Raw genomic sequence first — 24,825 nt, 5'->3', positions numbered from 1 at the left:
ACTGTAGTGTTTAACTCTGTTCTTCTTCACTTGCAGGTCTGGCTTCAGTATCAGTGTTTGTGGGACATGCAAGCTGAGAACATCTATAACAGACTCGGGGAGGATCTCAACAAGTGGCAGGCGCTCTTGGTGCAGATAAGGAAGGCCCGAGGAACCTTTGACAACGCAGAGACCAAGAAGGAGTTCGGACCAGTAGTCATAGATTACGGCAAGGTGAGCTCTGCTGTCTCACTGGAAGGTGTCCAGGGAGCTGGGACGGCAACATCTGACTAAAATGAAGTTGAGGCATAAACACTCCAGCGTGAAAGACTTGCCCATCCGCTGTCGTGTGCTCCTTCACCTGCAGGTCCAGTCTAAGGTGAACCTGAAGTACGACTCTTGGCACAAGGAGGTCCTCAGCAAATTTGGGCAGATGCTGGGCTCAAACATGACAGAGTTCCACTCCCAGATCTCCAAGGTGAGGAGGCAGGGTCCTGCCGGTGTGATGAACCCCCTGGTGCCCCTCGGCTCTCCGTTAAACGCTCTGCTCTCTCCGGACAGTCTCGCCAGGAGCTGGAGCAGCACTCCGTGGACACGGCCAGCACCTCCGACGCTGTGACCTTCATCACCTACGTGCAGTCTCTGAAACGGAAGATCAAGCAGTTTGCAAAGCAAGTGGAGGTGAGCTGTGTCCCTCACTGTGTCTCGGGGGCGTCTACGGCGCGTCTCTGTCGCGCCCCTGCCGTGCTTGTAAGGGTGGGCAGGTGAGTCTCAGGCACTTCGGGGTTTGAGAACCACAGGCTCCTGTCTTTTAAAATCTTTTGCTGTAGTCGTGGACCTTCAAGTCCTCAAACTTGAATTACCTTCTCATAGTTTGGAAGGAGGGCGTGACGCCCAGCTCTAGCACGCTTAGACCCTGCTCGGGGCCGCCCGGTGCAGCCAGGAGCAGTCGCGGGACTGGCCACGGCGCCGTCGGGAGGGGAGCACGTGTGCTCCGTAGCCGCGGGGTGCCTTCCCGTCCATGGGAACCGGACGGCAGTCTCTGCTGCCCTTGTGAAGGAAAGTGCTAAGTTTATTCTGTAACCCTCAAAGCTCTACCGCAACGGCCAGCGCTTGCTGGAAAAGCAAAGGTTCCAGTTCCCGCCTTCCTGGCTTTACATTGACAACATCGAGGGAGAGTGGGGGGCCTTCAACGACATCATGCGGCGGAAGGACTCTGCCATCCAGCAGCAGGTGGCGAACCTGCAGATGAAGATCGTCCAGGAGGACCGGGCTGTGGAGAGCCGCACCTCCGACCTGCTGACCGACTGGGAGAAGACCAAGCCTGTCACGGTGAGTCTCGCCCCCGGCGCCGCAGCTTCTCCCGAGCCGGCAGCAGGTGACCTGGCGTCTCTGCTTTCGGAGACTTAAAAGGTCCTGCCATGGCTTAACTTTCCAGAATGAAGACTTTTCCCTGTAATTAAAAGGAGCAGTACTTGCAGGTAGTGGATTTGGAAACACAAAAGCCGACTTAGACCTCCTCGTGACAGTCACTTATGTCAGGGGATTGTTTTAAAGACTAACGTTTTTCTGTTTGTAAGTTATCCTCTTACTTAGGCATAGTCAGAAGTTAGAATTTCCTCTCTCGTGGACACAGGCCAAGCATCCCGCTGCCGCCACTGCTAGGTCTGTGCAGTGGGGGGCAGCCCTGAACTCTGACGTCATTGTCGTGGTCGTTAGGCTTTCTGTACCGGGACCTGCCACACCCTGGTCTCTGGGTTCATTCAAGTATTTATTGAGCACCGACTATATTCTGGGCAGCAGAGATACAGCGGTGACCAGAAAGGAGCCCTACCTGCATGGAGTTAACGCTCCACTGGGGCACGGAGGGTAGAGTGAACGAGAAGAACAGGTGTTTTAAGTCAGATGGTGATACGTGCCGCGGGAAAGGGGTGTTGGTGCGTTCTGCTCTGCAGGGGGTTGATGTGTGGAGGCTGAGGGAGGGGCTGGCAAGCGTGCCGTGGCCGAGGGGGCGTCCAGGCAGGGGGACGGCCAGTGTGGGGCTCAGGCATGTAGGTCACGGCCTGCCTGGCTCACTGGGTGGAATTCAAACTTAGACATACACGTACGCATAGAAGGGGAAGGGTTTTGAAATGCTCTGAACGTCAGTCAGGCTTTGTAGTGTGGATGGAGGTTCTCCGCACCAGTCCTGGGGGCTGATTTGGCCGCCCCACGTCTACTGGGTTGGCCTCTGTGCTGCTGGGCCCAAGGTCCTGCCTTGTGTTTCATTTTGGCCGAGGGGCCCCGCTGTTAAGCAGGCTTGTGCTTTTGCTAACGCCAGAGCTTCCAGGCTCTGCAGGGGAGTGAGTACTGATCACTAGACAAGAGTGTGATCACCTGAATTTGAATATCTTTTGTTGCCTCACCTTGCTAGTAATGTGTTAGAGTGAAAACTTTGCTATTTTGTGTAGTCATTCTCAAAGGGTATCAGAATGGAAAGGAAGAGTGTAAACAGTGTTAAGGCTGAAGTAGTCTCCTCCAGTGAGAACAGTGCTTTCCTTTTCATCTTCTCTCGGTAACTGATAAACGACGCCGCACCTCAGGGAGGGCGCGGCTGGCAGCCCCAAGCACCCTGTCCCCTCGGTCAGGAGTGTCCTGCTCCAGGCCCGGGTCTGTCCTGACTCTTCTCTTCCGTCTCCCTCGGCACTTAGTGAGGGGATGGCTGAGTCGAGAGGTGCTCCACCTTCCCCGTGTCAACCCTGGAGGTAAAAGTTCATCCAGTAATGGACGTGCATCATCAGTGTACAGCTTTTGGATGTTTACGCACGTAGACGTGTTCAAGGAGTCACATATTCTAGAAGCCCAGCAGGCCCCCTCCACCGTTTCGGAGCCAGAGCTCGTGTGTCCTGAGCCCCGGCTCTGATCCTCTGGCCTTGACTCTGCTTCAGGGCAACCTTCGCCCGGAGGAGGCGCTTCAGGCTCTCACCATATATGAAGGAAAGTTCGGCAGGCTGAAGGACGACAGGGAGAAGTGTGCGAAGGCCAAGGAGGCGCTGGAACTGACAGATACGGGACTTCTCGGTGGCAGCGAAGAGCGCGTCCAGGTACGAACCGCTCCAGCGGGCAGCTGGGGCCGGGCCCCTCGTGCTCACGCTGCCTCTGGCCCACGGTGTCTCGAGAGCCGTGGGGTGGTTCTGCTTCCAAGTTCAGCTGCTTTACTCTGCTTCATCGCAGGTGGCCTTAGAGGAGCTACAGGACCTCAAAGGCGTTTGGTCAGAACTCTCCAAGGTCTGGGAGCAGATCGATCAGATGAAGGAGCAGCCGTGGGTTTCAGTGCAGCCTCGGAAGGTACGTGGAGCTACCGGTAGCTGTTATGTACGCACCTTCACGCACTGAAAGTTGTAGGCGTCACCTAGAAACTCGGCAAGCAAGGAACTGTTAGAGTTCACAAAATGTCACTTGATGGTCGTTTACATTATTCATCCAGATTAACGTAAAATTTCTCCTGAAACCATTTTAAAAATATTCCATCGTTTAAAGGAATGTTGGCAAACTAAATACCGTCTTGTGTTTCTCTTGACAGCTTCGGCAAAATTTAGATGGCCTCTTGAACCAGCTGAAGAACTTCCCCGCACGATTACGGCAGTACGCGTCCTACGAGTTTGTCCAGAGGCTTCTGAAAGGTTACCTCAAGGTCGGTGGCTCAGAGCTGCGGTCACAGATGTCCGCTAGAAACACGCCACACGGGTAACACGGCTCCCTCTCTCCACAGATAAACATGCTGGTGATTGAACTGAAATCTGAAGCACTTAAAGATCGCCACTGGAAACAGCTGATGAAACGGCTTCATGTAAACTGGGTTGTTTCTGAGCTGACCCTCGGCCAGATCTGGGACGTTGACTTGCAGAAAAATGAAGCGGTTGTCAAGGATGTGCTGCTTGTAGCACAGGGGGAGATGGCTTTGGAGGAATTTTTGAAGCAGGTAAGTAAGAGGCTGATGGGCATTCCAGACCTTGTTTCAGGCTGTGACATAGACTGACGTAGATTTGAGCCTCACATGTGGTCCCTTTTGTCTCCATTACACTCGGTCACTTGTGTGGCTGGCGAACGCCCACATACTGATGACGTGCCTCTTTCGGTTTCAATTCAGATAAGAGAAGTGTGGAATACTTACGAGTTAGACTTGGTTAACTATCAGAACAAGTGTCGCCTGATCCGAGGCTGGGACGACCTCTTCAACAAGGTCAAAGAGCACATCAACAGCGTGTCCGCCATGAAGCTGTCTCCGTATTATAAGGTACCGCTGTGGGGAGGTGTCCCTCCCGCACATCCACCGTTGTACCTTCAGACTTACAGTCAGGGCCTTCCCAGGCGGTCCAGCGATTAAGACTCCGCGCTTCCACTGCAGGGGGCACGGGTTCGATCCCTGTAGGGGAACTAAGATCCAGCATGCTGTGTGGCCAAGATAGATTCTTTTTAAATAATTAAAAAATAAAAATGGCCAGACTCACAGTTCCCAGGTGCCTCTGGTAGAAAATGTGAGTCACGTAAGTTGACAGGATCTTTATCTGCATATTGGCATGAGTCCTGGTGTATCTGAGAGTGGAGAGTTCAGCAGTTGAGCTCTGCCTTCCATCCACCCGCTAGGTGTTTGAAGAGGATGCCCTGAGCTGGGAAGACAAACTGAACCGGATCATGGCTCTCTTCGACGTGTGGATCGACGTGCAGAGGCGCTGGGTCTACCTGGAGGGCATCTTCACAGGCAGCGCAGACATCAAACACCTGCTGCCAGTGGAAACCCAGCGGTTCCAGAGGTACAGCCTCGAGCCGGGATGGAGGGCTGAAGGGTAGGCTTGGCTGGTAACCACCCTTTGCACGAAGGCTGACGTTAACCTCGCTCTTAATTCGATTTGTAGTATCAGCACGGAATTCTTGGCTCTCATGAAAAAAGTATCCAAGTCTCCCCTGGTCATGGATGTTCTGAACATCCAGGGGGTACAGAGGTCGCTGGAGAGATTAGCAGACCTGCTAGGAAAGATCCAGAAAGCCCTGGGAGAGTACCTGGAAAGAGAGCGCTCATCTTTCCCCAGGTGAGAGGGTGGTTTTTACGGGGACCGAAGGGAAGGTCAGCTCCGGCGCCTCCTTCCCGCCCCTCCCTCCCTCCTGGCCTGTGTGTTGGTCACTGTGACGTCAAGGGTTTTGTTACCAGTAACCGATTTAGTGAATACCGTTTCTCCTTCATCCATTGCTTCCTAATTATAACAAATAATCCTTAATTTTCTACCGTGGGTTCATTTACTAAGCTTCATTTAAACTATTATTCACCCTCCCAGGCAGCTAGCATCTCTTAAAAATTTAGCTGTGATTCTTTTTTTTTTTTTGGCCACACTGTGTGGCATGCGGAACTTCCCTGACCAGGGATCGAACCCGTGCTCCCTGTGGTGGAAGCATGGAGTCTTAACCACTGGACCACCAGGGAAGTTGTATTTTATTTTCTAAGTGGCATTCTTTTCTTTCTGAATAGTTTGCTTAATATAAATAGAGCAGGTTTTAAAAAATTCCTAAGGTGCGGTGAATTACATGAAACCCGTTGAGTTTCTCTTCAGTATCTGTTAGGTGAGTGTGTATCTTTTGCTGAGGGCTGGAAGAAATTTGGATGTGATCTGAATTCAGGCTGGAGGTGGTCCGTCACAATCCATATCCACCTTCCTTTCCTATACAGTTTGAAGTTTTGCCTTGATTCCCCTTATTTGTGTATATGTAATGTTTTAGCAACTTACATGCTATTTTAATTTTAGGTTTTATTTTGTGGGTGATGAAGATTTGCTTGAAATCATTGGAAACAGTAAGAATGTAGCTAAGCTACAGAAACATTTCAAGAAAATGTTTGCTGGTGTTTCGAGCATCATCCTAAATGAAGACAACTCTGTCGTCCTGGGCGTCTCATCCCGTGAAGGAGAGGAGGTAGTTACATTCATTGATTGTAACTTAGAACACTTCACTCCCATCTTTGCGCACTTTAATTCTTAGAGTTTCTTTATTTCAGGTTATGTTTAAAACTCCCGTGTCAATTACTGAACATCCCAAAATCAACGAGTGGCTCACCCTAGTAGAGAAGGAGATGAGAGTCACGCTGGCCAAACTCCTTGCTGAGTCTGTTACAGAAGTTGAGATTTTTGGTAAAGCAACTTCAATTGACCCAAATACCTACATCACCTGGATTGACAAATACCAGGTACTGTCCAGTAGAAGGGGGACAGTCCGAAGGTGAGGGCACTGGCTGATCTTTAAAACCATCCTTTTGGGTCTTGTGTGCCGTGTCTCGCAGGCCCAGCTCGTGGTCCTGTCAGCCCAGATTGCCTGGTCTGAGAACGTGGAGACGGCGCTGAGCAGCGTCGGCGGGAGCGGCGACACGGCCCCCCTGCACTCCGTGCTCAGCAACGTGGAGGTCACCCTCAACGTGCTGGCCGACTCGGTCCTCATGGAGCAGCCACCGCTCCGGAGACGCAAGCTGGAGCACTTGGTTAGTCCCATTCCTCCCAGCCAGGCTCCTGGGGCTTCGCCTCGGACAGTTGAAAGAACTCACGCTTGAAAAAGATCCTAATTGGTGTCAGGGAGAAAAACAAGTGGATGGCCTGGGGTGTGTACTTGACTCTCTGGTACTGTTGAAAGGCAATCTTGGGGGACAGGAGTTAACACACACGACCTCCCGACACAAAGGGGTGACACTCGTGCCTCTGGGTCTTTCACACTCTCGTCCTGTCCTTCGCAGAGAACACGCCCCGTGGCGGACCAGCCCAGCGTGTCTCTGAGCCCGAGTTGCTTGCTGCTGGCCTTTGCACCGCCGTGTGCAGCAGATGGACTGTAAGGATAGAGACAGCTCTTCTCCCATCACGTTTTATGCTAGTTGCAACTAGCAGAGTTTTTGTTTGTTGTTTCTTTGTTTTTGCTGCGGCTCTTGATTCTGTGTAATTCCATTGTATGAATAACAGTTTTATTGTTTTTAAAAGTGAACAACAGTTCTGTTGTTTTTAAAAGTGAATGTTTACACTGTAACTGGACCTAGAATCTCAATTTAAAAGTCTACTAAATAACCCCCGCACCCCGAGGATACGCTTATGTACTTTAGTTTACATGCTTCAGCTCATGAAATGTACTTTCTGATAAGCTCTTTAAAGTGACTCTTTCTTCAGATCACAGAGTTGGTTCACCAGAGGGACGTCACCAGGTCCCTGATGAAGAGCAAGATTGACAACGCCAAGTCTTTCGAGTGGCTCAGCCAGATGCGGTTTTACTTTGACCCTAAGCAAACCGATGTGTTGCAGCAGTTGTCGATTCAAATGGCAAATGCCAAGTTCAACTATGGCTTTGAGTACCTGGGTGTCCAGGACAAGCTGGTCCAGACCCCCCTCACCGACCGCTGCTACCTGACGATGACACAGGCCTTGGAGGCCAGGTTGGGCGGGTCCCCCTTCGGTGAGTCCCTCCCCACACCTGGACAGGTGGAGTCAGATAGGAAACGTACTTTTCCAAGATTAAGCAAATGATCTAAATGTATTTCTTAACTGCGTGGCTGGTACCTTCTAAAACTTTAAACCCGTTGGCGGCTATCACATTTATACTTGACCCCCGAACGACATTGATTTGAACTGCGTGAGTCCACTTAGACACAGAGTTGTTTTAATAGATAGGCAGTCGGCCCTTCCTGCTCACCGGTTTCACATCCTCAGACTGACCCAACCATGGATTAAAGTTTCCATCCGAGGTTGGTTGAATCCAGGGATGCAGAACCTGTGGATACGGAGGGCCAACTATTGGACCCGAGGGTCCATGGATTTGGGTAGACGCAGGGGTCCTGGACCAGCCCACATGGAGACCGAGCGATGATTGTACTTCGGTTTTTTAAAATGAATTGCTTTTTACAGTTCTTAAAACTAAAGGTGTGTTCTTACTTGAGTTCTCAATTCCTTTTCTTCAAACAATAGGGCCTGCTGGGACTGGGAAGACCGAGTCTGTCAAAGCTCTCGGCCATCAGCTTGGACGCTTTGTTTTAGTTTTCAACTGTGATGAAACCTTTGACTTCCAGGTGAGAAGCTCTGTGGGAACCACCTAGAGTTAAGGGCCTGAGAGGGCTGGGTGGGGAATAGCAGGCGGTACCTCTTCGAGCTGTGTTGGCCTTACAGCACAGCATGGTCCTCTGGGGACAGGGTTACTTGAGCTGTTGGAGGTTCCCAGCACGTGCTTGACACCGACTTGAGCTTCACGTCTTCAAATTCTTCAAACTCGTCAGTGTAACGTATCTCCCTGGTGTCTATGCCTGGGAATAAACAAATACTATGGGAAAGGTTTTTTAAACAACGTGTTAACCTTGTCATTGGGATTTTATTGGCACAGGAGGAAAAATGATACGTTACATTTGTACCACTGTTTATGAGGCACTTGACCTGTGGGGCTGGGCTCCTTGCCTCATGTGTGAAGCTGATGCCACCTTCACAGCCCCTCCCACCACCCCCCCACCCTGGGAGGAAGACGATATTGTTCCCATTTCAAAGATGAGCAGACAAGGGTTTCAAGATGTGATTTGCCCAGGGTGGGACCAGTCATCCAAGCCAGAATCAGAGCCCCGTACAGCCAGCACCACGGCCGTGGTTTCAGCTCCCTTCCCTCCTTCTCGTTTCAGGCGATGGGACGGATCTTTGTGGGGCTTTGCCAGGTGGGCGCATGGGGCTGCTTTGACGAGTTCAACCGCCTGGAGGAGCGGATGCTGTCGGCCGTGTCCCAGCAGGTGCAGTGCATCCAGGAGGCGCTGCGCGAGCACTCCAGCCCCAGCTACGATAAGAGTGAGACCGGCTTCTCCTTACAGTTGCCTGGAGGGCGCAGAGGGGGTCGCCTCTTTGATCAGAAATAAGCGAGACTTTAACATAGCTCCAGGACTCGCTGCTGCAGGCGGGGCAGTGCATCCTGAGTGAAGACAGGCGGTAGGGCCCAGGGTAACGCTGCACCCCTCGTCCCAGAGCAGCCCCGCGAGTCCTTCCCCTGTAGCAGAGTCCCTGTGCTCCCTCCCCCGGCGTCTGCACACAACACAGGTTTGAGCCGCTCTGGGCCCCCCGCATTCCCCTCCTCCTCCCTGCATCCCACAGAGCCAGGCCTCCTGGCCAGAGTGTTGGGAACGAGCCCTCGTCACGGTGGGAGTGCCTGCTCGGAGGGCCCCGGGAGTTTGTTGCGCACACAGCCTGGGCTCGTGAGCTGGAGGACGTAAATAAATACATCCACGTTGGAGAGTTTACCTTTTGAAGTTCCCTTTTTTCCCATAATAACGGTAACTCATCTTACCAGACCTCCTAAATAAAACAACAGGAGTGTCAAATTAGTACCTGTGTACTCCATGTTCCGTGTTCTCCTATGGAGGAAGTCTGATCCCTAAGTAGTCCAGGGATGGGGGGCGGGGGGCTGTTTATTTTGTGTTTTCCTTTGATGACCCTACGAGAGGGTCATTCTCGTGACTTCAGCCGGTCAGTTTTGTCACAACATGGATTGGTTTTTATTTCTGCAACTATGGTTGGGCTGTGTTTCTGTTCTTGCATTGACCTTGTGACACTCAGTAATGCACAGATAGTGGGCTTCCTGCCTCTGGGACTTGATCCGTTACACATTCGGACGGCTTTTGTGTGGGTGAAGTGGGTGAAGATGGGCCTGCCTGGGCCGGTGGGCATCGTGTCTGGTGAGAGCCTCCAGCTCCCCTGGAGTCCTGGGCCGGCAGGGAGATGGGCGCTTGCTCTGCAGTTTTAGAGAGATTCTGGAGTGGATTTTTGACTATCACGAGTCTTAACACCATCCTCCGATTTTCAGCCTCTGCCCCCATTACTTGTGAGCTGCTGAACAAACAAGTCAAGGTGAGCCCAGACATGGCCATCTTCATCACCATGAACCCCGGCTATGCGGGCCGGTCGAACCTTCCAGACAACTTGAAGAAGCTGTTCCGGAGCTTGGCCATGACCAAGCCCGACCGGCAGCTCATCGCCCAGGTCATGCTGTACTCACAGGGCTTCCGCACCGCTGAGGTCCTTGCCAACAAGATCGTGCCGTTCTTCAAGTGAGTCACTTGAGTTATTCCGAATCGTGTTTCTGGCATGTGTCAAGTGTGCCATTTAAAGTTTACCTGTGTAGTTGCGACACTACCTTCCAAGTATCCGTCTCTGATTTCTTGATGTTCGATGCTCTTGGTGCTCAAAGTGTGCTGTTTTTTAAGAAAACCCCTTCTCTTTTAGACTATGCGACGAGCAGCTCTCTTCTCAAAGCCACTACGACTTTGGTCTCCGAGCCCTGAAGAGCGTGCTGGTGAGTGCCGGAAACGTGAAGCGGGAGCGGATCCAGAAGATCAAGAGGGAGAAGGCGGAGCGCGGGGAGGCGGTGGACGAAGGAGAGATCGCGGAGAATCTTCCTGAGCAAGAGGTGGGCGGGGCGCCCCTAACCGCTCAGGCCCAGGCTCTGCTTGCATTACCCTTTGCCACCCTGAAGTCGCGCCTGGAGGGCTCTCGCTGTGGCTCACGTGCCCCGGGGCGAACGGAGGGGGCCCGCATTTGACGGGAAGCCGGGGGTGGGGGCAGGGCGCTGGCCCCACTGCTTGCTCATGGGACAGCTGTGCCGTGGGCCCTCCAGGGACAGGGCAGTAGACGTGGAGCCGCCCCCTGCAGGGCTCATCCCCTTCACCCCACGCAGATCCTGATCCAGAGCGTCTGTGAGACGATGGTGCCAAAGCTGGTGGCAGAAGACATCCCGCTGCTTTTCAGCCTCTTGTCGGACGTGTTCCCTGGGGTCCAGTATCACCGGGGCGAGATGACAGCGCTGAGGGAGGAGCTCAAGAAAGTGTGCCAGGAGATGTACCTGACATACGGAGACGGAGAAGAAGTCGGCGGGATGTGGGTTGAAAAGGTAGCTGGGATCGTGGTGTTGGCTGGCGCCTCACAGACCCCGCAGGTGGCCACGAGCGGCAACGATGGCCGTGGACTTGGTGGAGAAGCCGCGTCTTACCGGGCTTTGTCCACCAGGGGCGTCGTCTGGTTTGTGGAGATTTGCCCCAAGTCCTGTTAGGATTTTTTCTTAACCTGAGAGTAGTGATAGGGAAACTTACCTGAAATTTTCAATTATGTGGTACAGTTTGTTCTCTGAAAATGCTGGCTAAAAGGGGATCATGATGAAAACCGTCTATGGCGGTAAACGATCTGCTTACAAGACTTCCCAGTACCACGATTAACAACATAAATGTGTAATCAATAGGGTTTACATTCTGTATCGACTTCTTTCCTTTATCTCCTCTGTGAGATTCACTTAAGAAAAAGCATGTCACGTGCACAAGCTGTGCGTGCTGACCCTCCGCTGCGGTCCTGGGTTAGACAAGGCGGCTCGTTCATCCGGTCTCTGTCCTCCCGGCAGGGCACCTCAGGGGTCTCTCCTGAGGCAGCTCGGTGAGCGTCTCCTGACTCAGTCAGACAGCTCCACAGTTCAGTAAAACCCCTCTGTGTTTGCTGTGCTGTGGCCAGTTGAAGGTCTCTCTGGTTAGAAAGTCCCAGTACTTGCCTTGGAAGAGTCACAGCACACGTCTCTTGCTTGGCGGCGGGAGAAGTGGTGAGGAACCTTCCACCTTCTTTCTCTGGAGTGCTCACGGTGCTGGTCGGTCTGGCCCTCAGGTTCTCCAGCTCTATCAGATCACCCAGATCAACCACGGCCTGATGATGGTGGGGCCCTCGGGCAGCGGGAAGAGCATGGCCTGGCGCGTTCTTCTGAAGGCTCTGGAGAGGCTCGAGGGTGTGGAGGGCGTGGCCCATATCATCGACCCTAAAGCCATCAGCAAAGACCACCTGTACGGAACCCTGGACCCCAACACCAGGGAATGGACAGATGGGCTGTTCACACATGTTCTGAGAAAGTAAGTGCACTTGGGTGGGTGTCCGCACTCCGGAGAACTGGGACCTAGGCACTCTGTCCTCGTGGTAACAGCGTACGTTATTCTTCTTACCACGCTCTGGACAAATTAAAGTCACTTTAGAAACCGTTACAGGCTGAGCGTTTTCAACCTCAGTCACCCGCTGCTGTAAAATCCTCCCACCAGGATCATAGACAACGTGAGGGGCGAGCTGCAGAAGCGCCAGTGGATCGTCTTCGATGGCGACGTGGATCCCGAGTGGGTGGAGAACTTGAACTCGGTGCTGGATGACAACAAGCTGCTGACCCTGCCCAACGGAGAGCGCCTCAGCCTTCCGCCCAACGTACGAGGCTAAGTATCCCGCCCTGACTGCCTGGCGCGCGGCCGGGGGAGCGGCTCCAGCCTCTGTGGCAGCAGTCAGTGTCGGGGCCTCTCTGTGCTACATTCTTTCCATTCCTGTGGCTGGTGAGAAATGTTTTCAAAGCGTTCATTCATGACTTTCCACTACTTGCTGAATATTAAGCCTACTCGGTAATTCCCGGGTAGCCTTTCCTACAGCTCCGTGAGGTGGGGTTGTAGTTAGGATCTCTGGGAAATGGCAGAACAGGGGATTTACATATGGACACTTTCAGGGTCATCCCTTGGGAATGAGCACTCGATCCAGGTCCTGACCACGCCCCCTGACAGCGGTCAACATGGGCAGGCCTGGCCTGGGCGTGCGTTCATACTTTGACCCCACTTTTCTGGAGTCCCGTCGTGTGCCGGGCCTTGTTCTAGATGCTGAAGATGTAGCTGTAAACAACACAGACAAAACCCCTGCTCTCCCAGGGCTCACAGTCTGAGGTGGGAGACAGACAGGATAAGTGGTGATGGGGCTACGGAGAAAGTAAACTGGAGGAGAGCAGCCGCCGGTGCCAAGGGGTGGAGCTTGCACTGGCAGAAGGGGCGGCGCTGAGGCTCCCCTGGGAAGCTGAGGGCACGAGGGGGCGGCTCCTGTGGCTTCCGGGCGTTCCAGGTGGAGGGGCGGATGGCGGGGGAGGAGCGTCTGGCTGTGCCCGGCGTGTGCGAGGAGAGCGGGGCAGTTGGCTGATGTGGAGAGAAGTTGGGGCGGGACCCAAGGGGGAACAGGCGAGATGAGGTCAGGCCCGGGGTCACTGAGGACTAGAGCTTGCGCGCTAGGTGAGCTGGGAGGCCACGGCACCCCAGGCACAGCCGTGGAGGTGCTGAGAAGTAGCTGAGCTGTGGGCATGAGTTCAAGCTTGTGCCAGTGGGGTCGGCTGACGGGCTGGAGGTGGGTGGAAGGGAAGGGAGGAGTCCGGCCGCACTCCTGAGCCGCTGGGGAGCAGGAGCCTTTCCTGCGACGCAGGGTCAGCATCGGTGGTTATCGCCGCTTCAGAAACCAAGCCGCGGGTCTGGGAACATGCACGTATGCAGACTCGTGTCTTGATTTGACTTGTCGGGTTCCTTTCTTACAGCTCACTACCCAGTGGATTCTAACTGTTGTCAGAAAGATTGATCTCCTTGTGAGGCGTGTTAGCAGTGATGTTAAGGCTCTGGGATCAGATGGTCCAGTTTGAATCTCAGCCCCACTGGCGACTAGCAGTGGGACCCGGCGAGGCTGCCAACCCCACGTGCGAAAGGGGACCCTGCTGGCCAGCCTGCCGGCGGGTTCGAGGCCAGGAACCTGGCCACAGCACCTCACTGCTGGCCCTGCCACCCAGGGAGCTATTGGCTCCGTCCCACCAGAGCTCCTCTCCTCCCCTCTCCTCTCCTCTCCTCTCCTCTCCTCTCCTCTCCTCTCCTCCCCAGCACACACAGGTTTTTTCCCGCCCAGATTCTCAGGGAGAGAGTGTTGGCGGATGTTGTGATGAGGCAAACCGTAGACATTTTTACTTCTAAACCAAGTGCCGTGAGATTGGATTTAAGTTGCTCTTTCAGTGGGCATATAGGTAAAGTAATCTTAGTACCCGGGTCTGTACCAAACCCATGTCATTAACCGTGCTCGGTGTTCTCTTCTCTCAAGGTGCGCATAATGTTTGAAGTGCAGGACCTGAAGTACGCCACCCTGGCCACGGTGTCGCGCTGCGGCATGGTCTGGTTCAGCGAGGACGTGCTCAGCACGGACATGATATTCAACAACTTCCTGGCCAGGCTGCGCAGCATCCCCCTGGACGAGGGGGAGGACGAGGCCCAGCGCCGGCGCAAGGGCAAGGAGGACGAGGGCGAGGAGGCCGCCTCCCCGATGCTGCAGGTACGCGGGCCAGCACCGCTCCGCCGAGTGCAGCCAGCTGGCACCTGAGGGTGCTGGGCCGCTGCGCAGAGCCAGGCCGGGTGTCCCACCCTGAGCATCTGGAAGGCGGCGTGCTTTTCACGATGGTCACTGCTCCGCTGCTGAAGCCGGCCACTCGCTGGAGGTTTGCATAATCAGTGCAGTCGCTGCTGCAAAAGCGTAGCCGTGCACGGAAAATTTAAAGAATTCTTTCAGTTTTCTTTGCAAATTGATGAAAGGTGGACCTTTTGCATTTCGATGGTGGAGACCAATGTTCCTAGGAAGCGTGATTATTTTTTTTTTTTGAGAACCACCAAGATGAAGGAATAAAGGGTTGGTCGTTGAAGCTTCATTCCTCATTTTTTCAACCCATAAAACTACTTTTCACAGTTGCGTGATCCTCTCCTGGGCCTAGGTTAGAGGAGATGAAAACCTCCCCGCTTTTTGAGATGGTAGCTAAGCATCATTCACTCCCTCCTGTAGATCCAGAGGGACGCAGCGACGATCATGCAGCCGTACTTCACATCCAACGGCCTGGTCACCAAGGCCCTGGAGCACGCCTTCAAGCTGGAGCACATCATGGACCTGACACGCCTGCGCTGCCTGGGCTCGCTCTTCTCCATGCTGCACCAGGCCTGCCGCAACGTGGCCCAGTACAACGCCAACCACCCCGACTTCCCCATGCAGATCGAGCAGCTGGAGCGCTACATCCAGGTCAGGAGGGGTCCAGCTGTGGCCAGGTGCTGGGGGAGGTGCCGGCAGCATCTCTGGGCACCACTGCTTCAGGGTAACATCGTTATAAATGTCTTTCCTTTATTGTTGAAATTCCATTCAAAACGGGACCCACTTCCTATTCCAATAGCGGTATCTGGTTTACGCCATCCTTTGGTCCTTGTCTGGAGACAGTCGGCTGAAAATGAGAGCAGAGCTGGGTGAATACATCAGAAGGATCACGACGGTGCCACTGCCCGCTGCTCCCAACATCCCCATCATCGACTACGAAGTGAGTGCGCGCCTCGACTGGATGTCGCCTTTTCTTCCGTAGGAGGGTTTTGTCCTTTTCGTCTTCTGTGGCACAAGGGATGCAGGTTGACTTGGAGGTTCTGACTTGCGTGACAGTGAGCAAGTCTTGTAGGTGAGCAGGAACATGGGTCCCAGGGTGACCGGCGCCCGCCCGTGTGTGCAGGTGTCCATCAGCGGAGAATGGTCGCCGTGGCAGGCCAAGGTGCCTCAGATTGAAGTGGAGACGCATAAGGTGGCCGCCCCTGACGTCGTCGTGCCAACGCTGGACACGGTCCGCCACGAGGCCCTCTTGTACACCTGGCTGGCCGAGCACAAGCCGCTGGTCTTGTGCGGCCCTCCTGGGTCTGGCAAGACCATGACGCTCTTCAGCGCCCTCCGGGCCCTGCCCGACATGGAGGTAAAGAGGCTGGAGTGGGCAGCGGGCCTGGGGCTCCAGCACGGGGTCGGCCTTCCAGCACCTCACTTGTTTCTTCCCTTCTCCAGGTCGTGGGTCTTAACTTCTCCAGCGCTACTACTCCAGAGCTCCTGCTGAAGACTTTTGACCACTACTGCGAGTACAGACGCACACCAAACGGGGTCGTCCTGGCCCCTGTTCAGCTTGGGAAGTGGCTGGTGTTGTTCTGTGATGAAATCAACCTGCCAGACATGGATAAATACGGGACGCAGAGGGTCATATCCTTCATCAGACAGGTGTGTTTATGTCCACGAGGTGCCCTCTCCTCCACGATGTGTCCTGTTCACGTTTGCCCCTAACGTGTCTCACTCCCCCTTGCCCTCAGATGGTGGAGCACGGAGGCTTTTACCGAACCTCAGATCAAACTTGGGTGAAGCTGGAGAGGATCCAGTTTGTCGGGGCTTGTAACCCGCCCACTGATCCTGGAAGGAAGCCCCTCTCTCACAGGTAACACACAGCCCCGTAGACTTCCCTGATCTCACACACACCAGTTCCGGGTTTGCTTTAAATGTAGCATGACGAAACTGTAGTTGTCATTATAAAAGGTAACAGAATACTGCTCGTCGTGGGGTTCCTCTGGGGTTATGTCACTGTGCTGGGAACACACTCAAAATGAAAGCGACGACTTGCTGGGCAGTAGTGAGCTGCCCCAGACCTGCCTGTAGGGCCAGGATGAGGCTGAAATAAGCCTGAATCGTTTTCCCACCTTTGCTGGGTTTTTTCTGGTTTTTTGCATCTACAGGTACGTGTCAGACCCAGGCCCGAGTAGTTTGAGTGAGACCTCAGTGAGCTGTGGCGTGAAGCCGTGGGGGCGGGTCAGGAAGCCCCCGGTCGGCCTGGGACAGGGAGGCAGCCCTCCCAGGCATGCTGCCCCTCACCCCATACGAGGCTGAGCCGGGCTGTCTTTGTGTAGGTTCCTGCGTCACGTGCCTGTGGTGTATGTGGATTACCCGGGACCCGCCTCCCTGACGCAGATCTACGGCACCTTCAACCGGGCCATGCTGCGCCTCATCCCATCCCTGCGCACATACGCAGAGCCTCTCACCGCGGCGATGGTGGAATTCTACACCATGTCCCAGGTGTGTGGCGTCTTTGCCCCGTCGTGACCGAAAGGCTCTGTTGAGAGACTGAGCTTCACCTGGAGCTCCGGCTGAGCCGGGAGACTTGCTCCAGGGTCTCAACAGATGATGCTTCCGGCCGGTTCTGCAACCGCAAATATCCTCTTGTTCTTGCCGTCCTCGTCTGGCACATGTACATGTGTTCATTCCCCTTACGAAACCGAGACCGTGCTGTGCCGTTTCTAAAAGGACGTGGCCACTTCTGTTTCAACAGCACCAACATGTGCCTGTTTGTACTTGTTCTTCTGCAGTGTTTGTGGTGACTGCATGTGGCCAAACCTGTCGGGGCTGGACCGGTTACAGTTCCACCACAGTGCCTCTTTCAGCCTTGAAAAAATATTTATTGCAAAGGTCTTTGCCCACTGGGACTTCCCAGGCAGTCCGGTAGTGAAGACTCCATCCCTCCAATGCAGGGGGCGCGGGTTCGATCCCTGGTTGGGGAGCTAAGATCCCACGTGCTGCGGGGCACTGCCAAAAAAAAAAAAAAAAAAGATCTTTGCCCACCGGATGAGCAGGAGTGGCTCTCACGGTTTTGGCTTTCGTTTCTTTGTCAGCCTCTGACAAGGGCCCTTGCAAGAGAACTGCCGACTTTCCACTGAGACAGCCATCTTTTTTTTTTTTTTTTTTTTTTTTTTTTTTTTTTTTGCGGTACGCGGGCCTCTCACTGCTGTGGCCTCTCCCGTTGTGGAGCACAGGCTCCGGACGCGCAGGCCCAGCGGCCATGGCTCACGGGCCCAGCAGCTCCACGGCACGTGGGACCCTCCCGGACCGGGGCACGAACCCGCGTCCCCTGCATCAGCAGGGGGACTCTCAACCACTGCGCCACCAGGGAAGCCCTATTTTTTTTTTACGTATAAATCTTTAAATATAATTAATTGCAACATAAAGTGAGCAACTTGGATCTGCTGAACAGTAGTCCCAACATTATTTACCAATTCATTCTCAAATATTCCAGGGTCTAGAGTCTTTATTCTTAATATAAAAATGTTATACTGCATTTGACTTTTTAACTACTTTCCGTGTCTTAGGACATTTACATGTAACTTGCATCTTTTCGATTCCTGCAGGAGAGGTTCACTCAGGACACACAGCCCCACTATATCTACTCACCCCGTGAAATGACCCGGTGGGTGCGAGGTATCTTCGAGGCACTGAGACCCCTGGAGACTCTGCCTGTGGAAGGCCTCATTCGGATTTGGGCACATGAAGCCCTCCGTCTCTTCCAGGACAGGTAAAACCAAGGATGTTGACCCTTCCGACCCCCCGAGTTAGGGTCTGCATGAGGCAGGCTGAGCTGGTGATGGACAGGAGTGAGGTGGCGAGGGCAGCCTTGCATCTGGGGGTTGATCACGGCCACCCCTATGTACGAGGCCCCGACGGCCCTGCTGGTTACCGGGAACCTCGGGCAAGGCACTTTAACTCACCTCTTTCACTGTCGGGTGGGCCCCACACAAGGTCAGGGCACAGAGGTCACAGGTGAATTTCAGTGCCTTCTAACAGCAGCCTGGGGTGCAGTTCCGTAACCACCACCCCTTCCTCACCCTCAGTCTTTGCTCTCATCAGAGGATTTGCAGCTGTATCTCTGGGACTTTAGTTTTCTCTTTTTACCTGTTGGCCACTTATTTCAAGTCTTGCAAGTTTTGACTTTTTCTAGTTAAGTGACCAGTACTGAAGGGAGAGACTTGCTAGTGGCTGTAGTGGTCAGCTTGGATTGTGGAAGGTTTTGTGGTTTGAACGTCGTAAGTCTCAGTAAAAAGTTGAGTCGTTTTCTCTCTCAAGGCATCTTGAAAATTATTGACCTTTTTTTTTATTATTCATTTATTTTTGGCTGCGTTGGGTCTTCGTTGCTGCGCGCAGGCTTTCTCTAGCCTGGGCGAGCAGGGGGCTGCTCTTCGTTGCGGTGAGCGGGCTTCTCACTGTGGTGGCTTCTCTTGTTGCGGAGCAAGGACTCTAGGCACGCAGGCTCAGTAGTTGTGGCGCACGGGCTTAGTTGCTCCATGGCATGTGGGATCTTCCTGGACCAGGGCTTGAACCTACGTCCCCTACATTGGCAGGTGGATTCTTAACCACTGCGCCACCAGGAAAGTCCCTGTTGACCTTTTTAAATCAGAATCTTTTTCTTGTATTCTTTGTTTATAGTTGTGTACGATCTTTGTCTTACAGTAGATTCTTAGTTTTCCTAGTTCCTGCTGTGTCATTTTTATTGATTTTTCTTATATTGTTAATTTTTTGTATCTCAGCACTGCAGTCCTTCATAGCCTTTTAGGCTCATTTTTGATTAGTGAGAAAAAGTTAGACTTGTGTTGCTTTAACTCTAAACTTCTAACAAACAACAAATCTTAACTGATTTACTATTTAGTGCAGCACCACGATTTCCTGTTGCAAACTATTTGGGGAAATGTTCTGCCCGTGAACAGGTTACTCGGAACAGAGCAAGAGGGGCTGCAGAGTAGGAGCAGGAGGGCAGGACCCCTCGGGCCCGGGCTACGTGTGAGGTCGCCCGAGGTGGCCCATCCGTAGAGGACACGGTCCCAGCAGGACAAGCTCCTCTGACCACTCATGGCCTCAGGCGTGGGTAGTCGTAGGAGTCGGTTAGTAGTTACTCCCCTGGCAGAACGCAAGGCAGATGGTTCCCTCCAGGCTAAGAAATACTTCAGCCTTTGGCAGCTACACGTCTGGACCAGTTATTCTTGCCTTCAGGCAGCTTTTCTCACCCATGCTTTCGAGGAGTCTTGGAATATTGCGTTGTTGTAGATGACTGGGCTCCACGCCAGCCTCCTTGGAGTTCTCATTTCCCACAGAGCTGCCCTGCAGAGCGCCAGGGAGAGAGATGGGCTAACCAAGGCAGAGCGGGGGCACACGAGCCCTGGCAGCCCAGCTTTCAGCTCTCGTATCGCGGCTCTGCCACTTTAAAAGGCGGTCCTTTTTATGTTACGTGAGCTACCTTCATTCTCCCTTCTTTAATTAAAAAAAATAATTGGGCTACAGTATCATTTTTATATTTCTTAACATACCAGAGATATAATTTTGTTTAGATTGAAATTTCGCAGTAGCAGTTGTGCTTCTAAATTCTGGTTGGCTACGGTAAGTACGTGACATGCTCATTGGACCTTCACCTGGTAGCCTAAGTTATCATGTATTCAGCTGCTCAGAAGGTACCTCCCACACCTATAGGGACAGTTAGAGTCTCACCTGCTTGCTCTGTGGTTTCCTCCGTAAGCCCTGTGTTTCCAAAACTGTACACCTTGTAGTTCTCTATTTCTGTTCCCATAATGCCCCTTGATACTTGAAACATTTATATTAAGCAAGCTTAGAAACTAAAATGAAGTTTTCATTTTGTAAATCAATGTAATTAAACATCTTTAGAGGAGTTTATTTTTTTAAGATTTTCGTATTTTATATCTATGTTTCGGACTACTTAAGTCATCTCGAGTTCAGAGTCTTAGGTTCTTCCATTTGTAGAAAATGAAAATTTCTGGTAGAAGACTAATGCCAGCCCTTGGAGTAGCCCACAGCACCCACAAAACCAGGTGTTTTCTCATCATGGCCTCTGTCTTCTCTTCCGACAGACTTGTAGAAGATGAGGAGAGGCGTTGGACCGACGAAAATATTGACATGGTTGCTCTGAAGCACTTCCCCAACATAGACAAGGAGAAGGCGATGAGCCGGCCCATCCTGTACAGCAACTGGTTGTCAAAGGTAACGCGTCTACATCACGTTAGGAATACTTTTCTTTGCTCCTGTCCTTCTAGTTAGAATTCCCTTCTCGTCAGAAACGTCTTTGCCTTGAAGGGCACTATAAAGGAAGCTGCGGCTGTAGGCATGATGGGCCACGTATTTGCAGCCGTTGATAATTCAGGGCAGAGAATCCCAGGACCGCTCCAAGAGCTGTGGATCCAACCAGCAGGAGACGGGACTTCAGTGAAATCAGGGCAGTTAGGGATAACTTGTGTGAAAATGTTTCGTATACTAGGATGCTAAACAGAGTGACATTTCCAGAATAGCTGTGAGCTGCCATTTTCTCTGAAAAAGAGAGCCGACATCCGACATCGTAGGAAAGGACAGTCTTGATGTGCATGTCCTTCGGTAGGCGATGCTGATTTAGGAATGAGGACAGCCTTCCTTTAGGAGCTCCGTCTCATGGGGTGGATGGCCCCACCTTGGGAGAGCTGACCCTGACATAGGGGCTTAGGCAAGTGTCCATAGGCCTTCATCTGAGTGTCGGCAAGGGCATGGCAGGCACAGGGCCTGATAGGAGCAAAGGCACAGAAGCAAGACGAACAAGAGAGATTTGCTCAGTGTTTCTAGAATTTCCTATTTATTTCTAGACTCTAGATACTAATCCTGTTTCATTTATGGGCACCATCTTCTCCCAGTGGCTTGTCTTTTCCCTCTCTTTATAGCGTCTTTTGAAGAACAAACATTCGTAATGGAATATCGTTTAAACCCTTAATCCATCTGAATTGAGTTAGTGTATGGGGTGAGCTGTGGGTTCATTTTCAGTTTTTCTTTTGTGCATGTCCACGGTCCCAGCACTGGGACTCTGCAGTGTCGCACTGTCACATGGGTTTCCCTGTGCGCGTGAGTCTGTTACAGAGCTCTGTCCTGTCCATGGGTCCATTTGCTGCTTCCTGTGCTAAAACCACGTGGTCCTGATCACAGTTCTAAGTCCACCGGATAGGACAGTCCCTGTCCAGAACCTGGTTCTTAAAGGGGTGGGTCGTCTTTCCAGTCCTGGGCTCTTCCCCTTCCAAATGAAATTTAGAATTGGCTTGCCAACTTCCACCATCCACCACTGAGATTTTGACTGGATTACACTGAATCTGTGTGTCAACTGGGTGGAACTGACATTTTTAGTTGTGTGTTTTTCTCTCCATGATCATGGTGTATCTCTTCATTTACTTAGATGTTCTGTGACGTCTTTCAGTGAAGTTCAGTTTTCTCTGTAAAAATTTTCCATGTCTTTCCATGTCTCATCCTAGTGTACTTATATTTTTGTTCCTATGTTATAAATACCTGCTTTCGTCTCATTTTTTGACAGCTTCTTGGTATATGGAAATAGAATCCACTTTGCTATAAGAACTAAGATGATTTCTTCTTCGTAATTGGATCTACCTTTTTTCCTACAGGATTACATCCCAGTAGACCAAGAAGAGTTAAGAGATTATGTCAAAGCCAGGCTGAAAGTCTTCTATGAAGAAGAGCTCGATGTTCCTCTGGTCCTGTTTAATGAGGTGTTGGACCACGTGCTCAGGATTGACCGGTGGGCTTTTTGTTGCTGCAGCCTCACCACTCACCCGAGCTGCTCTCGATCTGATGGGGGCGGGGGTCAGGCCAGGCCTCGTGCTGTCCCCTTGACGGGCCTCCCACGCCCCTGCCTTCGTCTGCCAAGCGACTCCCGCTTCTTAGTCCAGCTCTGCTGAGCGGAGCTTACCACCGGCTGCGACTGCAGCCCTTCACCCTCCTGCTAGAATCGGCCTGTCTCCCTCGAGTCATCAGGGTGTCCGGGGGCGGCGCCATGTCTTTTCGATCTTTGCCGCCTCACCGGACCTGGCAAATAACAATTGCTGTACGAATGTTTAGTGTACAAATTCAAGTTAAAACGCGTTCCAGGGCTTCCCTGGTGGCGCGGTGGTTGAGAGTCCACCTGCCGATGCAGGGGACACGGGTTCGTGCCCCGGTCCGGGAAGATCCCACATGCCGCGGAGCGGCTGGGCCCGTGAGCCATGGCCGCTGAGCCTGCGCGTCCGGAGCCTGTGCTCCGCAACGGGAGAGGCCACAACAGTGAGGGGCCCGCGTACAGCAAAAAAAAAAACAAACAAAAAAAAAACGCGTTCCAAATGCTGTAGACTAATCCTGAGAAGGTTTAGGACTTGAGTGTCAAAAGGGGAATGGAGCATAAAAGCCTGACTCTTTCTTCTTTCTGATAATGTTTCAGGATATTCCGTCAGCCTCAAGGCCACCTGCTTCTGATCGGGGTCAGTGGAGCGGGCAAAACCACCTTGTCCCGTTTCGTGGCCTGGATGAACGGGTTGAGCGTGTACCAGATTAAGGTGCGTCTGGCCACAGCCCGTCAACCCCTATTCATGCAGCAGCTCCTCGAGCAAGAGAGGAGCTGACCTGCCCCGCCTCTGTAGGTCCACAGGAAGTACACGGGGGAGGACTTCGATGAGGATCTCCGCACGGTGTTGAGACGTTCTGGCTGTAAAAACGAAAAGATAGCTTTTATAATGGACGAGTCCAACGTGTTAGATTCTGGATTCCTGGAGCGGATGAATACCCTTCTGGCCAACGGAGAGGTAATCAGTGACACGCCGCATCGTGTTACGTGGCGCCGGCTTCCGAGGACCGGCCAGCCACGGTGCCGTTTTATTTCCTAGGTTCCCGGCCTCTTCGAAGGAGATGAGTATGCCACCCTGATGACCCAGTGTAAGGAGGGGGCCCAGAAGGAGGGCTTGATGCTGGACTCGCACGAGGAGCTGTACAAGTGGTTCACCAGCCAGGTCATCCGCAACCTCCACGTCGTCTTCACCATGAACCCATCCTCAGAGGGGCTCAAGGACCGCGCGGCCACCTCCCCCGCTCTGTTCAACAGGTACGCCGAGCCCACTCGGCTCTGCTTTCCGCGGGGCAGACCCTGCTCTCGGGAGCTGTTTTGAGATGTGGGCATCTCTTTCAGGTGTGTGTTGAACTGGTTTGGGGACTGGTCCACTGAAGCTCTGTATCAGGTCGGCAAAGAATTCACTAGTAAGATGGACCTGGAGAAGCCGAATTACATCGTGCCTGATTACATGCCCGTCGTGTATGACAAGCTGCCGCAGCCGCCGTCACACCGGGAAGCCATCGTGAACAGCTGTGTGTTCGTTCATCAGACTCTTCACCAGGTGGGTTCAGTTTTTTGGGGGGTTTGTTTTTTGTTTTTTTAACATCTTGATTGGAGTATAATTGCTTTACCATGGTGTGTTAGTTTCCGCCGTACAACAGAGTGAACCAGCTATACATATACGTATGTCCCCATATCCCCTCCCTCTCGCGTCTCCCTCCCACCCTCCCTATCCCACCCCTCTAGGTGGTCACAAAGCACCGAGCTGATCTCCCTGTGCTATGCGGCTGCTTCCCACTAGCTATCTGTTTTACATCTGGTAGTGTATATACGTCCGTGCCACTCTCTCACTTCATCCCAGCTTACCCTTCCCCCTCCCCGTGTCCTCAAGTCCATTCTCTACGTCTGTGTCTTTATTCCTGTCCAGCCCCTAGGTTCATCAGAACCATATTTTTTTAGATTCTGTATATATGTGTTAGGATATGGTATTTGTTTTTCTCTTTCTGACTTAACCTCACTCTGTATGACAGTCTCTAGGTCCATCCACCTCACTACAAATAACTCGGTTTCGTTTCTTGTTATGGCTGAGTGTGAGTTCAGTTTTGAGATCATGGGAAAAGCAAAACTAACTGCTGTACTAACGCAAAGCTAAACCGATGTAAAGGCAGACCCCCAGGTGCTTTGGGTTTGACGCTGAACCATCACCCGCAGAAGAGATGCCCGTTTCTCACCTGTTTTCCTACCTCTGTCAATGACGTCTCACCCCGCCTGTCACCCGGCTGTGTGTTCCGGAGCCGTCTGGCCCCTTCCCTGCCCACACTGATTCCATTTGCTTCTCTCGCTGCCCCTCTGGCCAGGCCTGTGTTCTTCCCCCAGAGCAGGGGTCACGCACCCTCTCTGCAAAGGGCCAGGTGCCAGCTGGGCTCCTGCACGGCTACCCAGCTCTGCCACTGTGGCGTGAGAACAGCGTTGCCACGAGCAAGCATGGCCGTGGGGCTGACACTCCGCATGCAGAGTCTGCGCTGCAGGGTTTGACGGCTGGCTGTGGTTTGCTGCCCCTCCTTTAGACTCTTTTTGTTGGAAGAGTCCAGTCTGCTCCCCTCTGGAAGGCTCTGTGAAGACCACTCTGAGCCTGTGGGTGTCCTGTTGGCCCTTCCCTACCCCCAGAAGTCGGAGGAGAGGCTCAGAGGTGTGAGGGCTCCTTGCGGTCCCGTGGGCGCCTGAGCTAGACTCCGTCTCGAGCGATGCAATTCCCGT

General features: G+C 52.8%; 1 protein-coding gene across 1 annotated transcript in view; it reads left to right on the top strand.

Moving 5' to 3' along the window:
* The window catches only part of DYNC1H1 (dynein cytoplasmic 1 heavy chain 1), a 66,222-nt gene that overhangs the window by 25,221 nt on the left and 16,176 nt on the right, over positions 1-24,825 (top strand). Inside the window, exons 13-48 of the mRNA XM_082854100.1 lie at positions 37-213; positions 347-457; positions 541-660; positions 1,072-1,311; positions 2,907-3,062; positions 3,193-3,306; positions 3,542-3,652; positions 3,731-3,940; positions 4,109-4,255; positions 4,606-4,772; positions 4,875-5,048; positions 5,757-5,922; positions 6,005-6,193; positions 6,287-6,481; positions 7,152-7,434; positions 7,944-8,044; positions 8,639-8,798; positions 9,808-10,051; positions 10,227-10,410; positions 10,678-10,890; positions 11,646-11,884; positions 12,068-12,224; positions 13,905-14,132; positions 14,634-14,864; positions 15,013-15,153; positions 15,337-15,570; positions 15,657-15,863; positions 15,953-16,074; positions 16,541-16,706; positions 17,813-17,976; positions 20,315-20,444; positions 21,875-22,008; positions 22,684-22,798; positions 22,883-23,044; positions 23,126-23,340; positions 23,425-23,629. Coding sequence (XP_082710226.1) covers positions 37-213; positions 347-457; positions 541-660; positions 1,072-1,311; positions 2,907-3,062; positions 3,193-3,306; positions 3,542-3,652; positions 3,731-3,940; positions 4,109-4,255; positions 4,606-4,772; positions 4,875-5,048; positions 5,757-5,922; positions 6,005-6,193; positions 6,287-6,481; positions 7,152-7,434; positions 7,944-8,044; positions 8,639-8,798; positions 9,808-10,051; positions 10,227-10,410; positions 10,678-10,890; positions 11,646-11,884; positions 12,068-12,224; positions 13,905-14,132; positions 14,634-14,864; positions 15,013-15,153; positions 15,337-15,570; positions 15,657-15,863; positions 15,953-16,074; positions 16,541-16,706; positions 17,813-17,976; positions 20,315-20,444; positions 21,875-22,008; positions 22,684-22,798; positions 22,883-23,044; positions 23,126-23,340; positions 23,425-23,629 — 6,312 coding nt within the window. The remainder of the gene's footprint in view (positions 1-36; positions 214-346; positions 458-540; positions 661-1,071; positions 1,312-2,906; positions 3,063-3,192; positions 3,307-3,541; positions 3,653-3,730; positions 3,941-4,108; positions 4,256-4,605; positions 4,773-4,874; positions 5,049-5,756; positions 5,923-6,004; positions 6,194-6,286; positions 6,482-7,151; positions 7,435-7,943; positions 8,045-8,638; positions 8,799-9,807; positions 10,052-10,226; positions 10,411-10,677; positions 10,891-11,645; positions 11,885-12,067; positions 12,225-13,904; positions 14,133-14,633; positions 14,865-15,012; positions 15,154-15,336; positions 15,571-15,656; positions 15,864-15,952; positions 16,075-16,540; positions 16,707-17,812; positions 17,977-20,314; positions 20,445-21,874; positions 22,009-22,683; positions 22,799-22,882; positions 23,045-23,125; positions 23,341-23,424; positions 23,630-24,825) is intronic.

The sequence above is a fragment of the Leucopleurus acutus genome, assembly GCF_964270905.1.
Source record: "Leucopleurus acutus genome assembly, chromosome: 1".
Lineage (NCBI taxonomy): Eukaryota > Metazoa > Chordata > Mammalia > Artiodactyla > Delphinidae > Leucopleurus > Leucopleurus acutus.
This window is presented reverse-complemented; position numbering and strand designations above follow the sequence as displayed.